Source organism: Gymnodraco acuticeps, unplaced genomic scaffold (assembly GCF_902827175.1).
Source record: "Gymnodraco acuticeps unplaced genomic scaffold, fGymAcu1.1, whole genome shotgun sequence".
Classification (NCBI taxonomy): Eukaryota; Metazoa; Chordata; class Actinopteri; order Perciformes; family Bathydraconidae; genus Gymnodraco; species Gymnodraco acuticeps.
In genome coordinates this window covers 86,618-109,322 of record NW_022991332.1, presented here as the reverse complement: position 1 = coordinate 109,322, position 22,705 = coordinate 86,618, and the positions used below count along the sequence as shown (strand labels likewise).

The following is a 22,705-nucleotide window of genomic DNA, read 5'->3' as shown; positions in this document are numbered from 1 at the left end:
GTGTAGAGAATGAGGAGGTTAAGGAGACCACGCTGCGGGAGCTGAAAATGCTCCGGACCCTGAAGCAGGAGAACATCGTGGAGCTGAAGGAGGCGTTCCGCCGCCGCGGAAAACTCTACCTGGTGTTCGAGTACGTGGAGAAGGTGAGTCCTTCATCTTCTTCATCATCATCATTGTTCATTATATAATGCACCAGGTTTACCCCCCGTTCTTCCTCCTGATGTGTTCTATATATTTATATTTCCTGGTCAGAACATGCTGGAGCTGCTGGAAGAATTACCGAACGGCGTTCCGACCGACAAAGTTCGCAGCTACATCTTCCAGCTGATCCGTGCCATCCACTGGTGCCACAAACACGACATCGTCCACAGGGGTAACTCCACCTATTGTTACTTTATTTGATTTTGCCCATACATGAATACATTGTTCGGATTAGGCTAGCTGCGTCTTATTATACATAATAACGTCAACTAATAATGCCCCGATCAGCTTTGACTCCGTTTAAAGGACCTCAAAGTGGTGAGATGTGTACAGGTACGATGGGTACGGTGAGATGTGTTCAGATTTGATGGGTACGGTGAGATGGGTATGGTGAGATGTGTTCAGGTACGATGGGTACGGTGAGATGTGTTCAGATTTGATGGGTACGGTGAGATGGGTATGGTGAGATGTGTTCAGGTACGATGGGTACGGTGAGATGTGTTCAGGTACGATGGGTATGGTGAGATGTGTTCAGGTTTGATGGGTACGGTGAGATGTGTTCAGGTTTGATGGGTACGGTGAGATGTGTTCAGGTACGATGGGTACGGTGATATGTGTTCAGGTACGATGGGTACGGTGAGATGTGTTCAGGTACGATTGGTACGGTGAGATGTGTTCAGGTACGGTTGGTACGGTGAGATGTGTTCAGGTACGATGGGTACGGTGAGATGTGTTCAGGTTCGATGGGTACGGTGAGATGTGTTAAGGTACGATGGGTACGGTGAAATGTGTTCAGGTACGATGGGTACGGTGAGATGTGTTCAGGTACGATGGGTACGGTGAGATGTGTTCAGGTACGATGGGTACGGTGAGATGTGTTCAGGTACGATGGGTACGGTGAGATGTGTTCAGGTTGGATGGGGTTACGTACTCCCCCCCTTTTGTTGTCCTCTTTGTTCTCTCTGCTGTGCAGGTACACCTGGCTCCGCCTTCCCCAGGTGTTCCCAGTTGTCACTCAGCCGAGCATAAAAGAGGAGACTGAAGGAGAAGGAGGGCGCCGATCACTACTCCGGATGTCTCTGCTGTGTCAGAGCTCTTGTGCCTTTTTGTTGTGTTCCCTGGAGGACGTGTTAGTATTAGGTTTTCGCGGCTTTATTTCTCCCGTTAGGTTCTGTTGGATTTTGGGTAGCGGAGGAAGGCTCTGGATCCTACGGCCCGTGGTGTGGTTGGCCCAAGTCCCCTCCCTCTGTTTGTTTGTTTTACCTGTCCTCCAGTGGAATGATTAAGTATTGTGGCAATAAATGTACGATTACAGTTTAGTGCCTACGTGTTGTGTACTTTTGTTTTATGTTGCGGACTGCCTCACGAGCCACTACTATTGAGTAGGGAGGCGGGTCGTAACATATGGGGGCTCGTCCAAAGGCTGTCTCGGGCAGGTGCCGGTGTGGTGAGTAGTATTACTTTGTAAAAAGCCCTTGACAGCATTTATTTGTTTGGTTGGCTGTATAGCGTAGAGTTGCAGTGATGGATTTCGACTTGGAGGGGTTTGTTGGTGATCCGACTCGGGGGAAGTTGGATGCATGTAGCAAACAGCAGCTTGGTCTGATCACAGGCAAATTTGACGTTGTAGTCAATAAGCAGAACAAGAAACAAATCATTAAGGGACAGCTGTTGGCTGCGCTTATAGATCAGGAGGTATTGTCAGAGGAGGAAGTAGACGTTCCCATAGACGACGAGACAGAGGTCACACAGAAAGTGAGCGACCTTCAACTTCAGCTAGAGCTGCGCAAGTTGATGGTTAGAGAGGAGAGTGATAACAGACTGAGAGAGAAGGAGATCGCCTGTAATCTCGAATTGAGGAAATATGAGGCGGAGTTACGTTTGAGGGAGCTGGAGCTGACGTCTTACCAGACTCAGCAGTTGGGGTCTGCGCAACCTCATGATTTTGACGTAGGCAAGTATACTCGGTTTATCCCAGTGTTTAACGAAAAAGACGTTGATAGCTATTTTGTCCTGTTTGAGCGTGTAGCAACAACGTTTAAATGGCCTGGGAACATGTGGACCGTTATGCTGCAGTGCGTTCTCGCGGGTAAAGCGCAGGAAGTGTATACTGCGTTATCTGAGGAGGTTAGCCGGGATTATGAACAGGTGAAAGCTGCAATTCTGCGCGCTTATGAGCTGGTGCCTGAGGCATACCGTCAAAAGTTTCGTGGTTTGAAAATACAAGATTGTCAAGCGTATGTGGAATTCGCCCGTGAGAAAGAGGTTCTGTTTGAGCGATGGTGCTCATCGACGGGGACAACATCTCTAGAGGACCTAAAAACATTAGTGCTCATGGAAGAATTCAAAAACTGTTTGCCTTACACAGTAGCCACATACCTCAATGAGCAAAAACCGGTGAAACTGTTTGATGCTGCGGTTTTGGCTGATGAATATGTGCTTACTCACAAGACTGTCTACAGTGAGAGGACTAGGGCACAGGCCGGGTTTGTGGACAATAATATCAGAGAAACCCCAGTCGTCACTAAAGTGCCATGGCAGTCCAGCAGGCCAAGAGTTGCTGAGGAAAAACCGGGAGAGGTGAATTGGGGATCTACGGATAGGCCAGTGTGTCATTACTGCAAGAAAATAGGTCATATTGTTGCGAATTGCTATTTTTTACGGGATGAAAATAAGCATGTAAAGACGGTTGCTTTGGTGAGTACTTCAAAGCCAGGGTCTCACAAATCTGAACTGGAAGTTTTTGCTCCGTTTCTCATGGAGGGAATGGTGTCTTTACCGGGGAAGAACAACAGGGTTCCAGTGACCATTTTGAGGGATACAGCAGCTTCGCAATCCTTTATGATAAGGGGTGTGTTTCCCCTCTCTGAGGAGTCTGCTGTGGGTTCGGATGTTCTTGTGAGGGGGTTTGGTATGCAGTGTGTGGGTTCGCCATTGCATAATATTCATCTTGAGTCAGATCTGGTCACAGGTCCGGTAACTGTCGGGGTTCGGCCATGTCTTCCCATTGAAGGGGTAGATTTGGTCTTGGGGAATGATTTAGCCGGTGGCAGAGTGCTCGTTAAGCCGGGAGTGAATGCGGTGGCAGTCACCCGCGACAGTTTTACGGCTACGGGATTGGACAGACCGGTCAGAGATCCTCCATCATGGCGTGAGGGTGGGAAATCAGGTACGATAAGCCCTGGGGCTGTTCATAACCCTGTCGCTGCCTGTGTGGAGGCGCTGTCCAGTGCTAAAAGTGACACCCCTGTCACCTCGGAGGCCCCGATCGCTGCGGAGACTCTGGCCAATATGGAGTCTCATTTGGCACACTTGCCTGATGCGCAGCGTGCAGACGTATTGGAGCTGATCGTGAGGTGGAGGAGCCGGTGTCATACTTCTCAAAGAAATTCAATCGACACCAGCGGGTGTATTCCACCATCGAAAAGGAGGCACTGGCTATGGTTCTGGCTTTGAACCATTTTGAGGTATACGTGGAGTCATCAAACAATCCTGTCACTATTTTCACTGATCACAACCCCCTTGTGTTTCTGCAGAGAATGCGTAACACAAATCAAAGGTTGATGCGGTGGAGTATTTTCATGCAAGCCTTCAATGTTGAGGTCAAACACATTCGTGGCAAGGATAATGTGTTGGCTGATGCATGGTCGCGCTTATAATATAGCAGTTATTGTGTGTTGTTAACCTGTCTGGTGTGTGGAATGAGTGGTGGTGAGCACGTCTGTCAACTAAGGTTGATTGTTGTGATTGTTTTGTTTTAAAAAAAAAAAAAAATCACTAACTCATGGTGGGGGTGTTACGTACTCCCCCCCTTTTGTTGTCCTCTTTGTTCTCTCTGCTGTGCAGGTACACCTGGCTCCGCCTTCCCCAGGTGTTCCCAGTTGTCACTCAGCCGAGCATAAAAGAGGAGACTGAAGGAGAAGGAGGGCGCCGATCACTACTCCGGATGTCTCTGCTGTGTCAGAGCTCTTGTGCCTTTTTGTTGTGTTCCCTGGAGGACGTGTTAGTATTAGGTTTTCGCAGCTTTATTTCTCCCGTTAGGTTCTGTTGGATTTTGGGTAGCGGAGGAAGGCTCTGGATCCTACAGCCCGTGGTGTGGTTGGCCCAAGTCCCCTCCGTCTGTTTGTTTGTTTTACCTGTCCTCCAGTGGAATGATTAAGTATTGTGGCAATAAATGTACGATCACAGTTTAGTGCCTACGTGTTGTGTACTTTTGTTTTATGTTGCGGACTGCCTCACGAGCCACTACTATTGAGTAGGGAGGCGGGTCGTAACTGATGGGTACGCTGAGATGTGTTCAGGTACGATGGGTACGGTGAGATGTGTTCAGGTTCGATGGGTACGGTGAGATGTGTTCAGGTACGATGGGTACGGTGAGATGTGTTCAGGTTCGATGGGTACGGTGAGATGTGTTCAGGTGCGATGGGTACGGTGAGATGTGTTCACGTACGATGGGTACGGTGAGATGTGTTCACGTACGATGGGTACGGTGAGATGTGTTCAGGTACGATGGGTACGGTGAGATGTGTTCAGGTATGATGGGTACGGTGAGATGTGTTCACGTACGATGGGTACGGTGAGATGTGTTCAGGTACGATATGTATGGTGCGATGTATTCAGGTTTGATGGGTACGGTGAGATGGGTTCAGGTAGGATGGGTACGGTGAGATGTGTTCAAGTTGGATGGGTACGGTGAGATGTGTTCAGGTTTGATGGGTACGGTGAGATGTGTTCAGGTTTGATGGGTACGGTGAGATGTGTTCAGGTTTGATGGGTACGGTGAGATGTGTTCAGGTACGATGGGTACGGTGAGATGTGTTCAGGTACGATGGGTACGGTGCAATGTATGCAGGTTTGATTGGTACAGTGAGATGTGTTCAGGTACGATGGGTACGGTGAGATGTGTTCAGGTTTGATGGGTACGCTGAGATGTGTTCAGGTACGATGGGTACGGTGCAATATATTCAGGTTTGATTGGTACAGTGAGATGTGTTCAGGTATGATGGGTACGGTGCAATATATTCAGGTTTGATTGGTACAGTGAGATGTGTTCAGGTACGATGGGTATGGTGAGATGTGTTCAGGTTTGATGGGTACGGTGAGATGTGTTCAGGTACGATGGGTACGGTGAGATGTGTTCAGGTACGATGGGTACGGTGAGATGTGTTCAGGTTTGATGGGTACGGTGAGATGTGTTCAGGTACGATGGGTACTCTGAGATGTGTTCAGGTATGATGGGTACGGTGAGATGTGTTCAGGTACGATGGGTACGCTGAGATGTGTTCAGGTACGGTGAGATGTGTTCAGGTACAATGGGTACGCTGAGATGTGTTCAGGTACGCTGAGATGTGTTCAGGTACGATGAGATGTGTTCAGGTACGCTGAGATGTGTTCAGGTACGCTGAGATGTGTTCAGGTACGCTGAGATGTGTTCAGGTACGATGGGTACGCTGAGATGTGTTCAGGTACGGTGAGATGTGTTCAGGTACGATGGGTACGGTGCGATGTATTCAGGTTTGATGGGTACGGTGAGATGTGTTCAGGTACGATGGGTATGGTGAGATGTGTTCAGGTTTGATGGGTACGGTGAGATGTGTTCAGGTTTGATGGGTACGGTGAGATGTGTTCAGGTACGATGGGTACGGTGCGATGTATTCAGGTACGATGGGTACGGTGAGATGTGTTCAGGTACGATGGGTACGGTGAGATGTGTTCAGGTTTGATGGGTACGGTGAGATGTGTTCAGGTACGATGGGTACGGTGCGATGTATTCAGGTTTGATGGGTACGGTGAGATGTGTTCAGGTACGATGGGTATGCTGAGATGTGTTCAGGTTTGATGGGTACAGTGAGATGTGTTCAGGTACGATGGGTACGCTGAGATGTGGGTCAGCTGAAGGTTCAGATGCTCTTTTTGAGGCTGATTCAGCGAGCAGGAAGCAGATGGCGGTGTGAGCGTTTGGCTCAGAGCAACTCAGCGATCTCAAAAGGCCTGCAGGAAACACCCGGCACACATATGACACAGAGACCACTTAATTAATTCATCATGATGACAATCTGTGTTTGCTCTCAGAGAAATAAGTTCTGACTCGGCTGTGTTCACGTGTTTACGCACAGAAAAACATAGATATATATCATGTACTCTTCCTCCTCAGACATAAAGCCAGAGAATCTCCTAATCAGCTCCGATGACGTCCTGAAGCTGTGTGACTTTGGTGAGAACCTCACACACACTACACACACACACACACACACACACACACACACACACACACACACACACACACACACACACACACACACACACACACACACACACACACACACACACACACACACACACACACACACACACACACACACACACACACACACACACACACACACACACCACAGTATTGTCAGCGGAGATATTTTAGTCTGCAGGCCTCTGGAGGGCAGCGGCTTGATCTGAAGCCGTGTGTCCTTTATCCCATCCCATCCATTGATCCACACAAAGACAGAAACGGTGATATGATAAAGAAGGGGGGGGGAATCTGGTAGAAATGGTTTCCTTCCTCTCAGCTCTTCCCTCTTCTCAGTTGTTGAGCCGTGTCGGGAAACAAGACGCTAATCCTGCGTCTGCTCCATCTGCTGCTGCATCAACAGAGCGGGGGGGTGGAAAACATGGCACAGCGTGAAGGAGGCGTGCGCTGCGTGTCAGCGAGTCAACACCCTGCAGACACATGTTACTGTACATACATGTTTCTATACATACATGTTACTGGAGACACATGTTACTGTACATACATGTTACTGTACATACATGTTACTGCAGACACATGTTACTGTACATACATGTTACTGTACATACATGTTACTGCAGACACATGTTACTGTACATACATGTTTCTATACATACATGTTACTGCAGACACATGTTTCTGTACATACATGTTTCTATACATACATGTTACTGCAGACACATGTTACTGTGCATACATGTTACTGTACATACATGTTACTGCAGACACATGTTACTGTACATACATGTTACTGCAGACACATGTTACTGTACATACATGTTACTGTACATACATGTTACTGCAGACACATGTTACTGTACATACATGTTACTGCAGACACATGTTACTGTACATACATGTTACTGTACATACATGTTACTGCAGACACATGTTACTGTACATACATGTTACTGCAGACACATGTTACTGTACATACATGTTTCTATACATACATGTTACTGCAGACACATGTTACTGTACATACATGTTACTGCAGACACATGTTACTGTACATACATGTTACTGTACATACATGTTACTGCAGACACATGTTTCTGTACATACATGTTACTGTACATAAATGTTACTGCAGACACATGTTTCTGTACATACATGTTACTGCAGACAAATGTTACTGTACATACATGTTACTGTACATTCATGTTACTGCAGACACATGTTACTGTACATACATGTTACTGTACATACATGTTTCTATACATACATGTTACTGCAGACACATGTTACTGTACATAAATGTTACTGCAGACACATGTTTCTGTACATTCATGTTACTGCAGACACATGTTTCTATACATACATGTTACTGCAGAAACATGTTACTGTACATTCATGTTACTGCAGACATATGTTACTGTACATACATGTTTATATACATACATGTTACTGCAGACACATGTTACTGTACATACATGTTTCTATACATACATGTTACTGCAGACACATGTTACTGTACATACATGTTTCTATACATACATGTTACTGCAGACACATGTTACTGTACATACATGTTTCTATACATTCATGTTACTGCAGACACATGTTACTGTACATACATGTTTCTGTACATACATGTTACTGCAGACACATGTTACTGTACATACATGTTTCTATACATACATGTTACTGCAGACACATGTTACTGTACATACATGTTTCTATACATACATGTTACTGCAGACACATGTTACTGTACATACATGTTTCTATACATACATGTTACTGCAGACACATGTTACTGTACATACATGTTTCTATACATACATGTTACTGCAGACACATGTTACTGTACATACATGTTTGTCACGATCTGTCTGTGTTGTGTTTTGTCTCGTCTTTTTCTGTCTTTGGTTTCATGTTTTATTTTGAAAAGTCTTCACCCCCTGTCTTGCCTGTGGCTTTCTTTCTGTGTTCCCTCCTCCTGATTACCCGATTGTGTTCACCTGGTGCCCCTGTGTTTTCTCCTCCCTCCTCACCTGTGTCTTGTTTGTGTGATTAGTCATGTTTGTATTTAAGTTCTGTTTTTTCTGTCTGTCTTTGTCGGTTCATTGTTTGTCGTTGACTGTGTTCACAAGGTAGTGTTTTGTTTGTTCCTTAAAAGCCTTTAAATAAAGGTATTTTTTCTGTTTATTCTGCATTTGGGTCCTGCCTGCTTCACTCACCTTAACACATGTTACTGTATATACATGTTACTGTACATACATGTTACTGTACATACATGTTACTGCAGAGACATGTTACTGTACATGCATGTTACTGTACATACATGTTGCTGCAGAGACATGTTACTGTACATACATGTTACTGTACATATATTTTACTGTACATGCATGTTACTGTACATACATGTTACTGTACATACATGTTACTGTACATGCATGTTACTGTACATACATGTTACTGCAGAGACATGTTACTGTACATATATTTTACTGTACATGCATGTTACTGTACATACATGTTACTGTACATACATGTTACTGTACATACATGTTACTGTACATATATGTTACTTTACATACATGTTACTGTACATATATTTTACTTTACATACATGTTACTGTACATACATGTTACTGTACATACATGTTACTGCAGAGACATGTTACTGTACATACATGTTACTGTACATATATTTTACATATATGTTACTGTACATACATGTTACTGAAGATACATGTTACTCTACATACATGTTACTGTACATACATGTTACTGCAGAGACATGTTACTGTACATACATGTTACTGTACATATATCTTACTGTACATACATGTTACTGAAGATACATGTTACTGTACATACATGTTACTGTACATACATGTTACTGAAGATACATGTTACTGTACATACATGTTACTAGGAGGGCTGATCATGTCTTATATCTGCAGTCTGAATCCTAACGAGCACTCAGAGATGGACCACTTTCAGGTTTCAGCTCCTCATTAAACTGCTCTACTTCTTCTCTTGCAGGCTTCGCTCGAAATCTCTCTGAGGGAACCGATGCCAACTACACGGAGTATGTGGCGACGCGCTGGTACCGATCCCCAGAGCTGCTGCTGGGGTACGACAATAAGCTTGTTATAACCCCAGGGTTTCTATAACCCCTCACTGTGCTACAGGGTCTCTATAAACCTTTACTGTGCTGCAGGGTCTCTATAACCCCTCACTGTGCTACAGGGTCTCTATAACCCCTCACTGTGCTACAGGGTTTCTATAACCCCTCACTGTGCTACAGGGTCTCTATAACCCCTCACTGTGCTACAGGGTCTCTATAACCCCTCACTGTGCTACAGGGTTTCTATAACCCCTCACTGTGCTACAGGGTTTCTATAACCCCTCAATGTGCTACAGGGTCTCTATAAACCCTCACTGTGTGCTACAGGGTCTCTATAACCCTTTACTGTGCTACAGGGTCTCTATAACCCCTCACTGTAATACAGGGTCTCTATAACCCCTCACTGTGCTGCAGGGTCTCTATAACCCCTTACTGTGTGCTGCAGGGTCTCTATAACCCCTTACTGTGTGCTACAGGGTCTCTATAACCCCTCACTGTGTGCTAAAGGGTCTCTATAACCCCTTACTGTGTGCTACAGGGTCTCTATAACCCCTTACTGTGTGCTACAGGGTCTCTAACCCTCACTGTGTGCTACAGGGTCTCTATAACCCCTCACTGTGTGCTACAGGGTCTCTATAACCCCTCACTGTGTGCTACAGGGTCTCTATAACCCCTCACTGTGCTACAGGGTCTCTATAACCCCTCACTGTGCTACAGGGTCTCTATAACCCCTCACTGTGTGCTACAGGGTCTCTATAACCCCTCACTGTGTGCTACAGGGTCTCTATAACCCCTCACTGTGCTACAGGGTCTCTATAACCCCTCACTGTGCTACAGGGTCTCTATAACCCCTCACTGTGCTACAGGGTCTATATAACCCCTCACTGTGTGCTACAGGGTCTCTATAACCCCTCACTGTGCTACAGGGTCTCTATAACCCCTCACTGTGTGCTACAGGGTCTCTATAACCCTTCACTGTGCTGCAGGGTCTCTATAACCCCTCACTGTGCTACAGGGTCTCTATAACCCCTCACTGTGCTGCAGGGTCTCTATAACCCCTCACTGTGTGCTAAAGGGTCTCTATAACCCCTCACTTTGCTACAGGGTCTCTACAACCCCTTACTGTGTGCTACAGGGTCTCTATAACCCCTTACTGTGCTACAGGGTCTCTATAACCCCTCACTGTGTGCTAAAGGGTCTCTATAACCCCTTACTGTGCTACAGGGTCTCTATAACCCCTCACTGTGCTACAGGGTCTCTATAACCCCTCACTGTGCTACAGGGTCTCTATAACCCCTTACTTTGCTACAGGGTCTCTATAACCCCTCACTGTGCTACAGGGTCTCTATAACCCCTCACTGTGCTACAGGGTCTCTATAACCCCTCACTGTGTGCTACAGGGTCTCTATAACCCCTCACTGTGCTACAGGGTCTCTATAACCCCTTACTTTGCTACAGGGTCTCTATAACCCCTCACTGTGCTACAGGGTCTCTATAACCCCTCACTGTGCTACAGGGTCTCTATAACCCCTCACTGTGTGCTACAGGGTCTCTATAACCCCTCACTGTGTGCTGCAGGGTCTCTATAACCCCTTACTGTGCTACAGGGTCTCTATAACCCCTCACTGTGCTACAGGGTCTCTATAACTCCTCACTGTGTGCTACAGGGTCTCTATAACCCCTCACTGTGTGCTACAGGGTCTCTATAACCCCTCACTGTGCTACAGGGTCTCTATAACCCCTCACTGTGCTACAGGGTCTTTATAACCCCTTACTGTGTGCTGCAGGGTCTCTATAACCCCTCACTGTGCTACAGGGTCTCTATAACCCCTTACTGTGCTACAGGGTCTCTATAACCCCTTACTGTGCTACAGGGTCTCTATAACCCCTTACTTTGCTACAGGGTCTCTATAACCCCTTACTGTGTGCTACAGGGTCTCTATAACCCCTTACTGTGCTGCAGGGTCTCTATAACCCCTTATTGTGTGCTACAGGGTCTCTATAACCCCTCACTGTGCTACAGGGTCTCTATAACCCCTCACGGTGTGCTACAGGGTCTCTATAACCCCTTACTTTGCTACAGGGTCTCTATAACCCCTCACTGTGTGCTACAGGGTCTCTATAACCCCTTACTGTGTGCTACATGGTCTCTATAACCCCTTACTGTGTGCTAAAGGGTCTCTATAACCCCTCACTGTGCTACAGGGTATCTATAACCCCTTACTGTGTGCTACATGGTCTCTATAACCCCTCACTGTGTGCTACAGGGTCTCTATAACCCCTCACTGTGCTACAGGGTATCTATAACCCCTCACTGTGCTACAGGGTCTCTATAACCAGGGCTGCACATAACTGGTGCGCAGGTGCGCATGCGCACCTCCGCCAAAAAAAGAGCACCGGGTCATTTGAAAAAAGGCGCATTTGCGTACCAACATTGAGAGAGAGAGAGAGGAGAGAGGAGAGAGAGAAGGGAGAAGAGAAAAGAGAGAAGAGAGGAGAGAGAAGAGAGGAGAGAGGAGAGAGAGAAAGATATTTGGGTTAGTTGCATATGAACTCAGGGCCGGCCCGTAGCACTGGCGTTATAGATGTTCGCCTAGATTGCAGATCTGGGGAGGCGCTGCGCTGGCAGTTCTGGGAGGGAAAAACACATTTTTGACCGTTGGGGCTCATCCTAATTTTCGGCCTTAATGTAACAATATTCATAATTAAGTAAATGTAACACCCTTTTCACCCCGGTTACACGTTTCATTTGCCCTGTACTATGGGCGCTGTAAGTGATGAAAATGGGGGATGTTGGCTTATCTGGCGCCCGCAGCTCACAGCCAAAATGCGAGTGAGCGAGAGAGAGAGGGAGGGTGCACCAGTTCCGGCGCTGTTGTTATTAGAATCTGGTGCTAGCTGCTCTAACGGATGTAAGAAGAAGATGTTTCTACAATGATGTGGAGGGAGAGTCCTCTCCAGTCAGACTGAGAGGCTGATAACTACAGCTCAGTGAGGTAAAGGACTCTGAGTGTTTAGATAGTTCACTTTAGTCTAAGTTCAAACGGTTTGGTCACAATTGATGTAAACACATATTTCCAAGGCACTCCTTTATAATTATTGGGATAAACAGGTTTTAAATCATTCCAATGTATACGATAGGACAGTAACCAAACATATCCTTTAAAACTGGAATGATAAAAAAAAAATGCATAAATAAATGTTAAGGTAAAATAAGATATGAATGAACAACAAACATAAAATAAGTTACATTCATTTGTTATTGGCTATGGTAGGTTATTGGTTATGTTCACATACTTATTTGATTACATCCACTTGTCTAAGATGACAACAGAGACTTTCGACCCAAAACCCAGCTGTTGACTTGTGGATGCAAGCAGCTAATCACAGACTCAACCAGAGAGAAAGAAGTAGGCCTACATCATGAGCTACCATGTCTGACAGAGAGGAAGACAGTGAGGAGGGGAGTGATGACAGCTTGTAGGATTACTGCTCGTGCTAATGTTGTCTTGTGTTCACCTCTGCATGTGTGTTCTGTGTTCACCTCTGCATGTGTGTTCTGTGTTCACCTCTGCATGTGTGTTCTGTGTTCACCTCTGTGTGTGTGTTCTGTGTTCACCTCTGCATGTGTGTTCTGTGTTCACCTCTGCATGTGTGTTCTGTGTTCACCTCTGCATGTGTGTTCTGTGTTCACCTCTGCATGTGTGTTCTGTGTTCACCTCTGCATGTGTGTTCAGTGTTCACCTCTGTGTGTGTGTTCTGTGTTCACCTCTGTGTGTGTGTTCTGTGTTCACCTCTGCGTGTGTGTTCTGTGTTCACCTCTGTGTGTGTGTTCTGTGTTCACCTCTGTGTGTGTGTTCTGTGTTCACCTCTGTGTGTGTGTTCTGTGTTCACCTCTGTGTGTGTGTTCTGTGTTCACCTCTGCATAAAGTCAAGACCCCTCAAAAGTTACGGTTTATTTCATTTTAAGGATGAGCACCAAGCAACATCTCCAGGTGCTCCTTTGAGAACCAGGGCAAAAAAGTTATGTGCACCCCTGTCTATAACCCCTCACTGTGCTGCAGGGTCTCTATAACCCCTCACCCCCCTGCTGCAGGGCTCCGTACGGGAAGGCGGTGGACATGTGGTCGGTGGGCTGCATCTTGGGGGAGCTGAGCGACGGGCAGCCTCTGTTTCCGGGGGAAAGCGAGATTGATCAGCTGTTCACCATCCAGAAGGTGCTGGGACCCCTCCCTCCGGAGCAGATGAAGCTCTTCTACAACAATCCTCGCTTCCACGGCCTGCGGGTAAACCCACCTTTTCTACCTCAACCCCCCCCCCCCTGTTCCCTGCTCTGTCCCGAGAAATGTATAGTTTATAACGTACCTTCTGTAATCACTGATTAATGTTGGACTGTAAAGTGTTTCCGTCCCAGCAGCCAGCTCAGGACCCAGAGACTCTTCACTCAGTTTTGTCTTCTTAAAACTGTCAAACAAAGGAATGGTAGGGACACACAGAAATGCAGGACACACAGAACAAATCTGTATCCTCAGGTAATCCAGGCGGAGCAGGGCCAAACAGAACCCCCCCATGAACGATAAACAAGGATCTGACAAACACTGACAGAGAGAAACATCAGGAATGTGATTAAAAGATATTCAGTTAAAAAACAGGGAAAAGATGAGACGCTGAATCGTAACTTAAATCGATTCTAGAAACATTATTTCTCCTCTCTGGACTTCTTTCTGCTTTCTGTCTCTCTGCCTCCCCCTCGTTTCTCTGTCTTTATTCCTCGCTGCTCTCGTTGTGTTTCTGTGACGGATCAGTGACTCACACTGCATCATCTTCCTGCTCCCAGAAAAACCCTGCTGCAGACACAGGCCAGCTGTCAGCCCGATGAACACCTGAACGCACCACAGAGAACACCTGAACACAGAGAACACCTGAACACATCACAGAGAACACCTGAACACATCACAGAGAACACCTGAACACATCACAGAGAACACCTGAACACACCACAGAGAACACCTGAACACAGAGAACACCTGAACACATCAGAGAGAACACCTGAACACATCAGAGAGAACACCTGAACACATCAGAGAGAACACCTGAACACAACACAGAGAACACCTGAACACAGAGAACACCTGAACACATCACAGAGAACACCTGAACACAGAGAACACCTGAACACATCAGAGAGAACACCTGAACACAACACAGAGAACACCTGAACACAGAGAACACCTGAACACATCAGAGAGAACACCTGAACACATCAGAGAGAACACCTGAACACATCACAGAGAACACCTGAACGCACCACAGAGAACACCTGAACACATCAGAGAGAACACCTGAACACATCACAGAGAACACCTGAACACATCACAGAGAACACCTGAACACATCACAGAGAACACCTGAACACAGAGAACACCTGAACACACCACAGAGAACACCTGAACACATCACAGAGAACACCTGAACACATCACAGAGAACACCTGAACACATCACAGAGAACACCTGAACACATCAGAGAGAACACCTGAACACATCACAGAGAACACCTGAACACATCACAGAGAACACCTGAACACAGAGAACACCTGAACACAACACAGAGAACACCTGAACACATCACAGAGAACACCTGAACACATCACAGAGAACACCTGAACACAGAGAACACCTGAACACACCACAGAGAACACCTGAACACATCACAGAGAACACCTGAACACATCACAGAGAACACCTGAACACATCACAGAGAACACCTGAACACATCACAGAGAACACCTGAACACATCAGAGAGAACACCTGAACACAGAGAACACCTGAACACATCACAGAGAACACCTGAACACATCACAGAGAACACCTGAACACAGAGAACACCTGAACACAACACAGAGAACACCTGAACACATCACAGAGAACACCTGAACGCACCACAGAGAACACCTGAACACATCAGAGAGAACACCTGAACACAGAGAACACCTGAACACAGAGAACACCTGAACACATCACAGAGAACACCTGAACACATCACAGAGAACACCTGAACACAGAGAACACCTGAACACATCACAGAGAACACCTGAACACATCACAGAGAACACCTGAACACAGAGAACACCTGAACACATCAGAGAGAACACCTGAACACAGAGAACACCTGAACACAACACAGAGAACACCTGAACACATCACAGAGAACACCTGAACGCAACACAGAGAACACCTGAACACATCAGAGAGAACACCTGAACACAGAGAACACCTGAACACATCACAGAGAACACCTGAACACAGAGAACACCTGAACACAACACAGAGAACACCTGAACACATCACAGAGAACACCTGAACGCACCACAGAGAACACCTGAACACATCAGAGAGAACACCTGAACACAGAGAACACCTGAACACAACACAGAGAACACCTGAACACAGAGAACACCAGAACACATCACAGAGAACACCTGAACACATCACAGAGAACACCTGAACACATCAGAGAGAACACCTGAACACAGAGAACACCTGAACACATCAGAGAGAACACCTGAACACAGAGAACACCTGAACACAGAGAACACCTGAACACATCACAGAGAACACCTGAACACAGAGAACACCTGAACACAGAGAACACCTGAAAACAGAGAACACCTGAACACAGAGAACACCTGAACACAGAGAACACCTGAACACAGAGAACACCTGAACACAGAGAACACCTGAACACAGAGAACACCTGAACATGGATAGTTAGGTATTGCTTGTTAGTTGTATTGATGGTGATTGTTGGTGATTGTTGGTGATTGTTGGTGATTGTTGGTGATTGTTGGTGTTGCTGGTGATCGCTGGTGATATTAGGTGTTGTTGGTGATCGCTGGTGATATTAGGTGTTGTTGGTGATCGCTGGTGATATTAGGTGTTGTTGGTGATCGCTGGTGATATTAGGTGTTGTTGGTGATCGCTGGTGATATTAGGTGTTGTTGGTGATCGCTGGTGATATTAGGTGTTGTTGGTGATCGCTGGTGATATTAGGTGTTGTTGGTGATCGCTGGTGATATTAGGTGTTGTTGGTGATCGCTGGTGATATTAGGTATGGTTGTTGATTTTTGGTGATTGCTGAAAAGTTGTTCTGCTTTATTCATCATTTGTGTCGCGGCTGTGATCAAACCCTGCCACAAACATTGACACATTGACATTATCTGATCAACAGGAGAGAAGACTGAGGACGGTTTACTGATATATTAATCATCAAAAAAAAGTTTCCTTGCAACACTGTCAACACTGTGAGTGAACACAGGAAGTGTGGTAGTGGTTTGATCACGTACTTCTCCTACAGCAGCTTTCTACAACACTTAGTAACGTGTGATTGAAAAAGAACAGCTTCTGGAAACTTTGGAGAAATCTCCTACCAACATGAAGTTAGACAGAAGAAGAGAAGGAGGAAGAAAGCAGCAGGGCCCTTTGAGCCAGCTGCTGCACATATAATAGCTTTAAAATATAATGTTATCATAAATACTTCACTGTGGAACACTCAAGCCCCTATTGACCAGCGTTCCAAGACATTGTACATCATAGGCTAAGGGGCGGGGCATCTCTAAGTGGTTGACCAATCACAACAGAGAGACATGTACAAGTAGATACATTGCATACTGATATGCAACTGAACATCAGCAGGAGAGGACTCTTTAAAGTAGAGTAACTACATACTGATATACACCTGAATATCAGCAGGAGAGGACTCTTTAAAGTAGAGACACTACATACTGATATACACCTGAACATCAGCAGGAGAGGACTCTTTAAAGTAGAGACACTACATACTGATATACACCTGCACATCAACAGGAGAGGACTCTTTAAAGTAGAGACACGACACACTGATATACACCTGAACAACAGCAGGAGAGGACTCTTTAAAGTAGAGACACTACATACTGATATACACCTGAACATCAGCAGGAGAGGACTCTTTAAAGTAGAGACACTACATACTGATATACACCTGAACATCAGCAGGAGAGGACTCTTTAAAGTAGATACACTACATACTGATATACACCTGAACATCAGCAGGAGAGGACTCTTTAAAGTAGAGACACTACATACTGATATACACCTGAACATCAGCAGGAGAGGACTCTTTAAAGTAGAGACACTACATACTGATTTACACCTGAACATCAGCAGGAGAGGACTCTTTAAAGTAGAGACACTACATACTGATATACACCTGAACATCAGCAGGAGAGGACTCTTTAAAGTAGAGACACTACATACTGATATACACCTGAACATCAGCAGGAGAGCACTCTTTAAAGTAGAGACACTACATACTGATATACACCTGAACATCAGCAGGAGAGGACTCTTTAAAGTAGAGACACTACACACTGATATACACCTGAACATCAGCAGGAGAGGACTCTTTAAAGTAGAGACACTACACACTGATATACACCTGAACATCAGCAGGAGAGGACTCTTTAAAGTAGAGACACTACATACTGATATACACCTGAACATCAGCAGGAGAGGACTCTTTAAAGTAGAGACACTACATACTGATATACACCTGAACATCGGCAGGAGAGGACTCTTTAAAGTAGAGACACTACATACTGATATACACCTGAACATCAGCAGGAGAGGACTCTTTAAAGTAGAGACACTACATACTGATTTACACCTGAACATCAGCAGGAGAGGACTCTTTAAAGTAGAGACACTACATACTGATATACACCTGAACATCAGCAGGAGAGGACTCTTTAAAGTAGAGACACTACATACTGATATACACCTGAACATCAGCAGGAGAGCACTCTTTAAAGTAGAGACACTACATACTGATATACACCTGAACATCAGCAGGAGAGGACTCTTTAAAGTAGAGACACTACACACTGATATACACCTGAACATCAGCAGGAGAGGACTCTTTAAAGTAGAGACACTACACACTGATATACACCTGAACATCAGCAGGAGAGGACTGCTTTAAGCCCTTTAAGCTTCCTTTAATTTAAAATATAAAGAGTCTTGGATGTGAAAATGAATTGGGGAATGTTCACTTCAGTCATACATAAGGAGATATTATGTGTCTCTTCTATAACCCTCTGTTTCTGCAGTTCCCTGCTGTGAACCACCCTCAGACGTTAGAGCGGAGATACCTGGGCATCATCGGGGGGGCGCTGCTCGACCTGCTGAAGGTGAGGACCTCTATACCTTTATATTAATATATTTATGCTTTATATTTATATATTTAACCTTTATATTTATCACTTCATATGTAAATATGTATACCATTATATTTGTTTTCAGGACTTTATATTTAAATGTATATTAGTCCTGTCAATCAATTATTTAAAAAAAAGCTGTGTTAATCACAATGATATTCGTTGATTAATCAAGAATTATCACAAGTTTAAAATACTAGTATTCACATGTATCTGGGGAGTATACAACCAATACACACATGATGTGGTAATAAAGAAATGCATGAAGGACTGTGAGAGGGCTTTTCATTCTGTTAGGACATTTCTGAATTATTGCCATGAAGTCCAACATTTTTCCATCACCTAGCTAAAGCAAGGACAGAGAGGCGGTGTGTGTGTGTGTGTGTGTGTGTCAGCTATCTGCAGTGTGTGCTCAGTAAACAGAGTCTCAGTGTGGGCTGTGTATCTCCTGCAGAGTGACTCACCAACACAGAGTAATCTCAGCCTTCAGAGACATGCACTCTGAACAGTCAGGACCATTTCTGTCCTGAACACGAGTCAAGACCAGTATCTGTTCAGTAGAGTCAAGACCAGTATCTGTTCAGTAGAGTCAAGACCAGTATCTGTTCAGTAGAGTCAAGACCAGTATCTGTTCTGTGGAGTCAGGACCAGTATCTGTTCTGTGGAGTCAGGACCAGTATCTGTTCAGTAGAGTCAGGACCAGTATCTGTTCTGTAGAGTCAATACCAGTATCTGTCCTGTGGAGTCAGGACCAGTATCTGTTCAGTAGAGTCAAGACCAGTATCTGTTCTGTGGAGTCAAGACCAGTATCTGTTCAGTAGAGTCAGGACCAGTATCTGTTCTGTAGAGTCAGGACCAATATCTGTTCAGTAGAGTCAGGACCAGTATCTGTTCAGTAGAGTCATGACCAGTATCTGTTCTGTAGAGTCAGGACCAGTATCTGTTCAGTAGAGTCAAGACCAGTATCTGTTCTGTAGAGTCAAGACCAGTATCTGTTCAGTAGAGTCAAGACCAGTATCTGTTCTGTAGAGTCAGGACCAGTATATATTCTGTGGAGTCAGGACCAGCATCTGTTCTGTAGAGTCAGAACCAGTATCTGTTCAGTAGAGTCAAGACCATAATCTGTTCTGTAGAGTCAGGACCAGTATCTGTTCTTTGGAGACAGGACCATTATCTGTTCTGTAGAGTCAGGACCAGTATCTGTTCTGTAGAGTCAGGACCAGTATCTGTTCAGTAGAGTCAAGACCAGTATCTGTTCTGTAGAGTCAGGACCAGTATCTGTTCAGTAGAATCAAGACCTGTATCTGTTCTGTAGAGTCAAGACCAGTATCTGTTCTGTAGAGTCAAGACCAGTATCTGTTCAGTAGAGTCAGGACCAGTATCTGTTCTGTAGAGTCAGGACCAGTATCTGTTCAGTAGAGTCAAGACCAGTATCTGTTCTGTAGAGTCAGGACCAGTATCTGTTCTGTGGAGACAGGACCAGCATCTGTTCTGTAGAGTCAGGACCAGTATCTGTTCTGTAGAGTAAGGACCAGTATCTGTTCAGTAGAGTCAAGACCAGTATCTGTTCTGTAGAGTCAGGACCAGTATCTGTTCAGTAGAATCAAGACCAGTATCTGTTCTGTAGAGTCAAGACCAGTATCTGTTCTGTAGAGTCAAGACCAGTATCTGTTCAGTAGAGTCAAGACCAGTATCTGTTCAGTAGAGTCAAGACCAGTATCTGTTCTGTGGAGTCAGGACCAGTATCTGTTCTGTGGAGTCAGGACCAGTATCTGTTCAGTAGAGTCAGGACCAGTATCTGTTCTGTAGAGTCAATACCAGTATCTGTCCTGTGGAGTCAGGACCAGTATCTGTTCAGTAGAGTCAAGACCAGTATCTGTTCTGTGGAGTCAAGACCAGTATCTGTTCAGTAGAGTCAGGACCAGTATCTGTTCTGTAGAGTCAGGACCAGTATCTGTTCTGTGGAGTCAGGACCAGTATCTGTTCAGTGGAGTCAGGACCAGTATATGTTCAGTAGAGTCAGGACCAGTATCTGTTCAGTAGAGTCAGGACCAGTATCTGTTCAGTAGAGTCAAGACCAGTATCTGTTCTGTGAAGTCAGGACCAGTATCTGTTCAGTAGAGTCAAGACCAGTATCTGTTCTGTGGAGTCAGGACCAGTATCTGTTCTGTAGAGTCAGGACCAGTATCTGTTCTGTAGAGTTAGGACCAGTATATGTTCTGTGGAGTCAAGACCAGTATCTGTTCTGTAGAGTCAAGACCAGTATCTGTTCTGTAGAGTCAGGACCAGTATCTGTTCAGTAGAGTCAAGACCAGTATCTGTTCTGTAGAGTCAGGACCAGTATCTGTTCAGTAGAGTCAAGACCAGTATCTGTTCTGTAGAGTCAGGACCAGTATCTGTTCAGTAGAGTCAGGACCAGTATCTGTTCTGTAGAGTCAAGACCAGTATCTGTTCAGTAGAGTCAGGACCAGTATCTGTTTAGTATAGTCAAGACCAGTATCTGTTCAGTAGAGTCAGGACCAGTATCTGTTCAGTAGAGTCAGGACCAGCATCTGTTCAGTATAGTCAAGACCAGTATCTGTTCTGTAGAGTCAGGACCAGTATCTGTTCTGTAGAGTCAAGACCAGTATCTGTTCAGTAGAGTCAGGACCAGCATATGTTCAGTAGAGTCAGGACCAGTATCTGTTCTGTAGAGTCAGGACCAGTATTTGTTCTGTAGAGTCAAGACCAGTATCTGTTCTGTAGAGTCAAGACCAGTATCTGTTCTGTAGAGTCAGGACCAGTATCTGTTCTGTAGAGTCAAGACCAGTATCTGTTCTGTAGAGTCAAGACCAGTATCTGCTCAGTAGAGTCATTACCAGTATCTGTTCTGTAGAGTCAGGACCAGTATATTTTCAGTAGAGTCAAGACCAGTATCTGTTCTGTGGAGTCAGGACCAGTATCTGTTCAGTAGAGTCAGGACCAGTATCTGTTCAGTAGAGTCATGACCAGTATCTGTTCTGTAGAGTCAGGACCAGTATCTGTTCAGTAGAGTCAAGACCAGTATCTGTTCTGTAGAGTCAAGACCAGTATCTGTTCAGTAGAGTCAAGACTAGTATCTGTTCTGTAGAGTCAGGACCAGTATATGTTCTGTGGAGTCAGGACCAGCATCTGTTCTGTAGAGTCAGGACCAGTATCTGTTCAGTAGAGTCAAGACCAGTATCTGTTCTGTAGAGTCAGGACCAGTATCTGTTCTGTGGAGACAGGACCAGCATCTGTTCTGTAGAGTCAGGACCAGTATCTGTTCTGTAGAGTCAGGACCAGTATCTGTTCAGTAGAGTCAAGACCAGTATCTGTTCTGTAGAGTCAGGACCAGTATCTGTTCAGTAGAGTCAAGACCAGTATCTGTTCTGTAGAGTCAGGACCAGTATATGTTCTGTGGAGACAGGACCAGCATCTGTTCTGTAGAGTCAGGACCAGTATCTGTTCTGTAGAGTCAGGACCAGTATCTGTCCTGTGGAGTCAGGACCAGTATCTGTTCAGTAGAATCAAGACCAGTATCTGTTCTGTAGAGTCAGGACCAGTATATGTTCTGTAGAGTCAAGACCAGTATCTGTTCAGTAGAGTCAGGACCAGTATCTGTTCTGTAGAGTCAGGACCAGCATCTGTTCAGTAGAGTCAAGACCAGTATCTGTTCAGTAGAGTCAAGACCAGTATCTGTTCAGTAGAGTCAGGACCAGTATCTGTTCTGTAGAGTCAAGACCAGTATCTGTTCTGTAGAGTCAGGACCAGTATCTGTTCAGTAGAGTCAGGACCAGTATCTGTTCAGTAGAGTCAAGACCAGTATCTGTTCAGTAGAGTCAGGACCAGTATCTGTTCAGTAGAGTCAAGACAAGTATCTGTTCA

General features: G+C 45.2%; 2 protein-coding genes across 2 annotated transcripts in view; both read left to right on the top strand.

Moving 5' to 3' along the window:
• Positions 1–6: 6 nt before the first annotated feature.
• Positions 7–22,705, top strand: part of LOC117562563 (cyclin-dependent kinase-like 5) — a gene marked incomplete at its 5' end in the record, with an annotated part of 43,512 nt that continues 20,813 nt past the window's right edge. Inside the window, 6 exon segments of the mRNA XM_034240413.1 lie at positions 7–143; positions 253–373; positions 6,356–6,415; positions 9,479–9,569; positions 13,660–13,849; positions 18,713–18,793. Of these exon segments, the coding sequence (XP_034096304.1) occupies positions 7–143; positions 253–373; positions 6,356–6,415; positions 9,479–9,569; positions 13,660–13,849; positions 18,713–18,793 (680 nt within the window).
• LOC117562564 lies at positions 865–3,886 on the top strand. The gene is made up of 2 exons (XM_034240414.1): positions 865–881; positions 1,114–3,886. The coding sequence occupies exon 2, from the start codon at positions 1,726–1,728 to the stop codon at positions 3,655–3,657; it is 1,932 nt and encodes a 643-aa protein (XP_034096305.1). The 5' UTR covers positions 865–881; positions 1,114–1,725; the 3' UTR covers positions 3,658–3,886.

Excerpts from the sequence above, each read along its gene's own strand:
- LOC117562564 (XM_034240414.1), top strand. The coding sequence starts at position 1,726 with ATGGATTTCGACTTGGAGGGGTTTGTTGGTGATCCGACTCGGGGGAAG.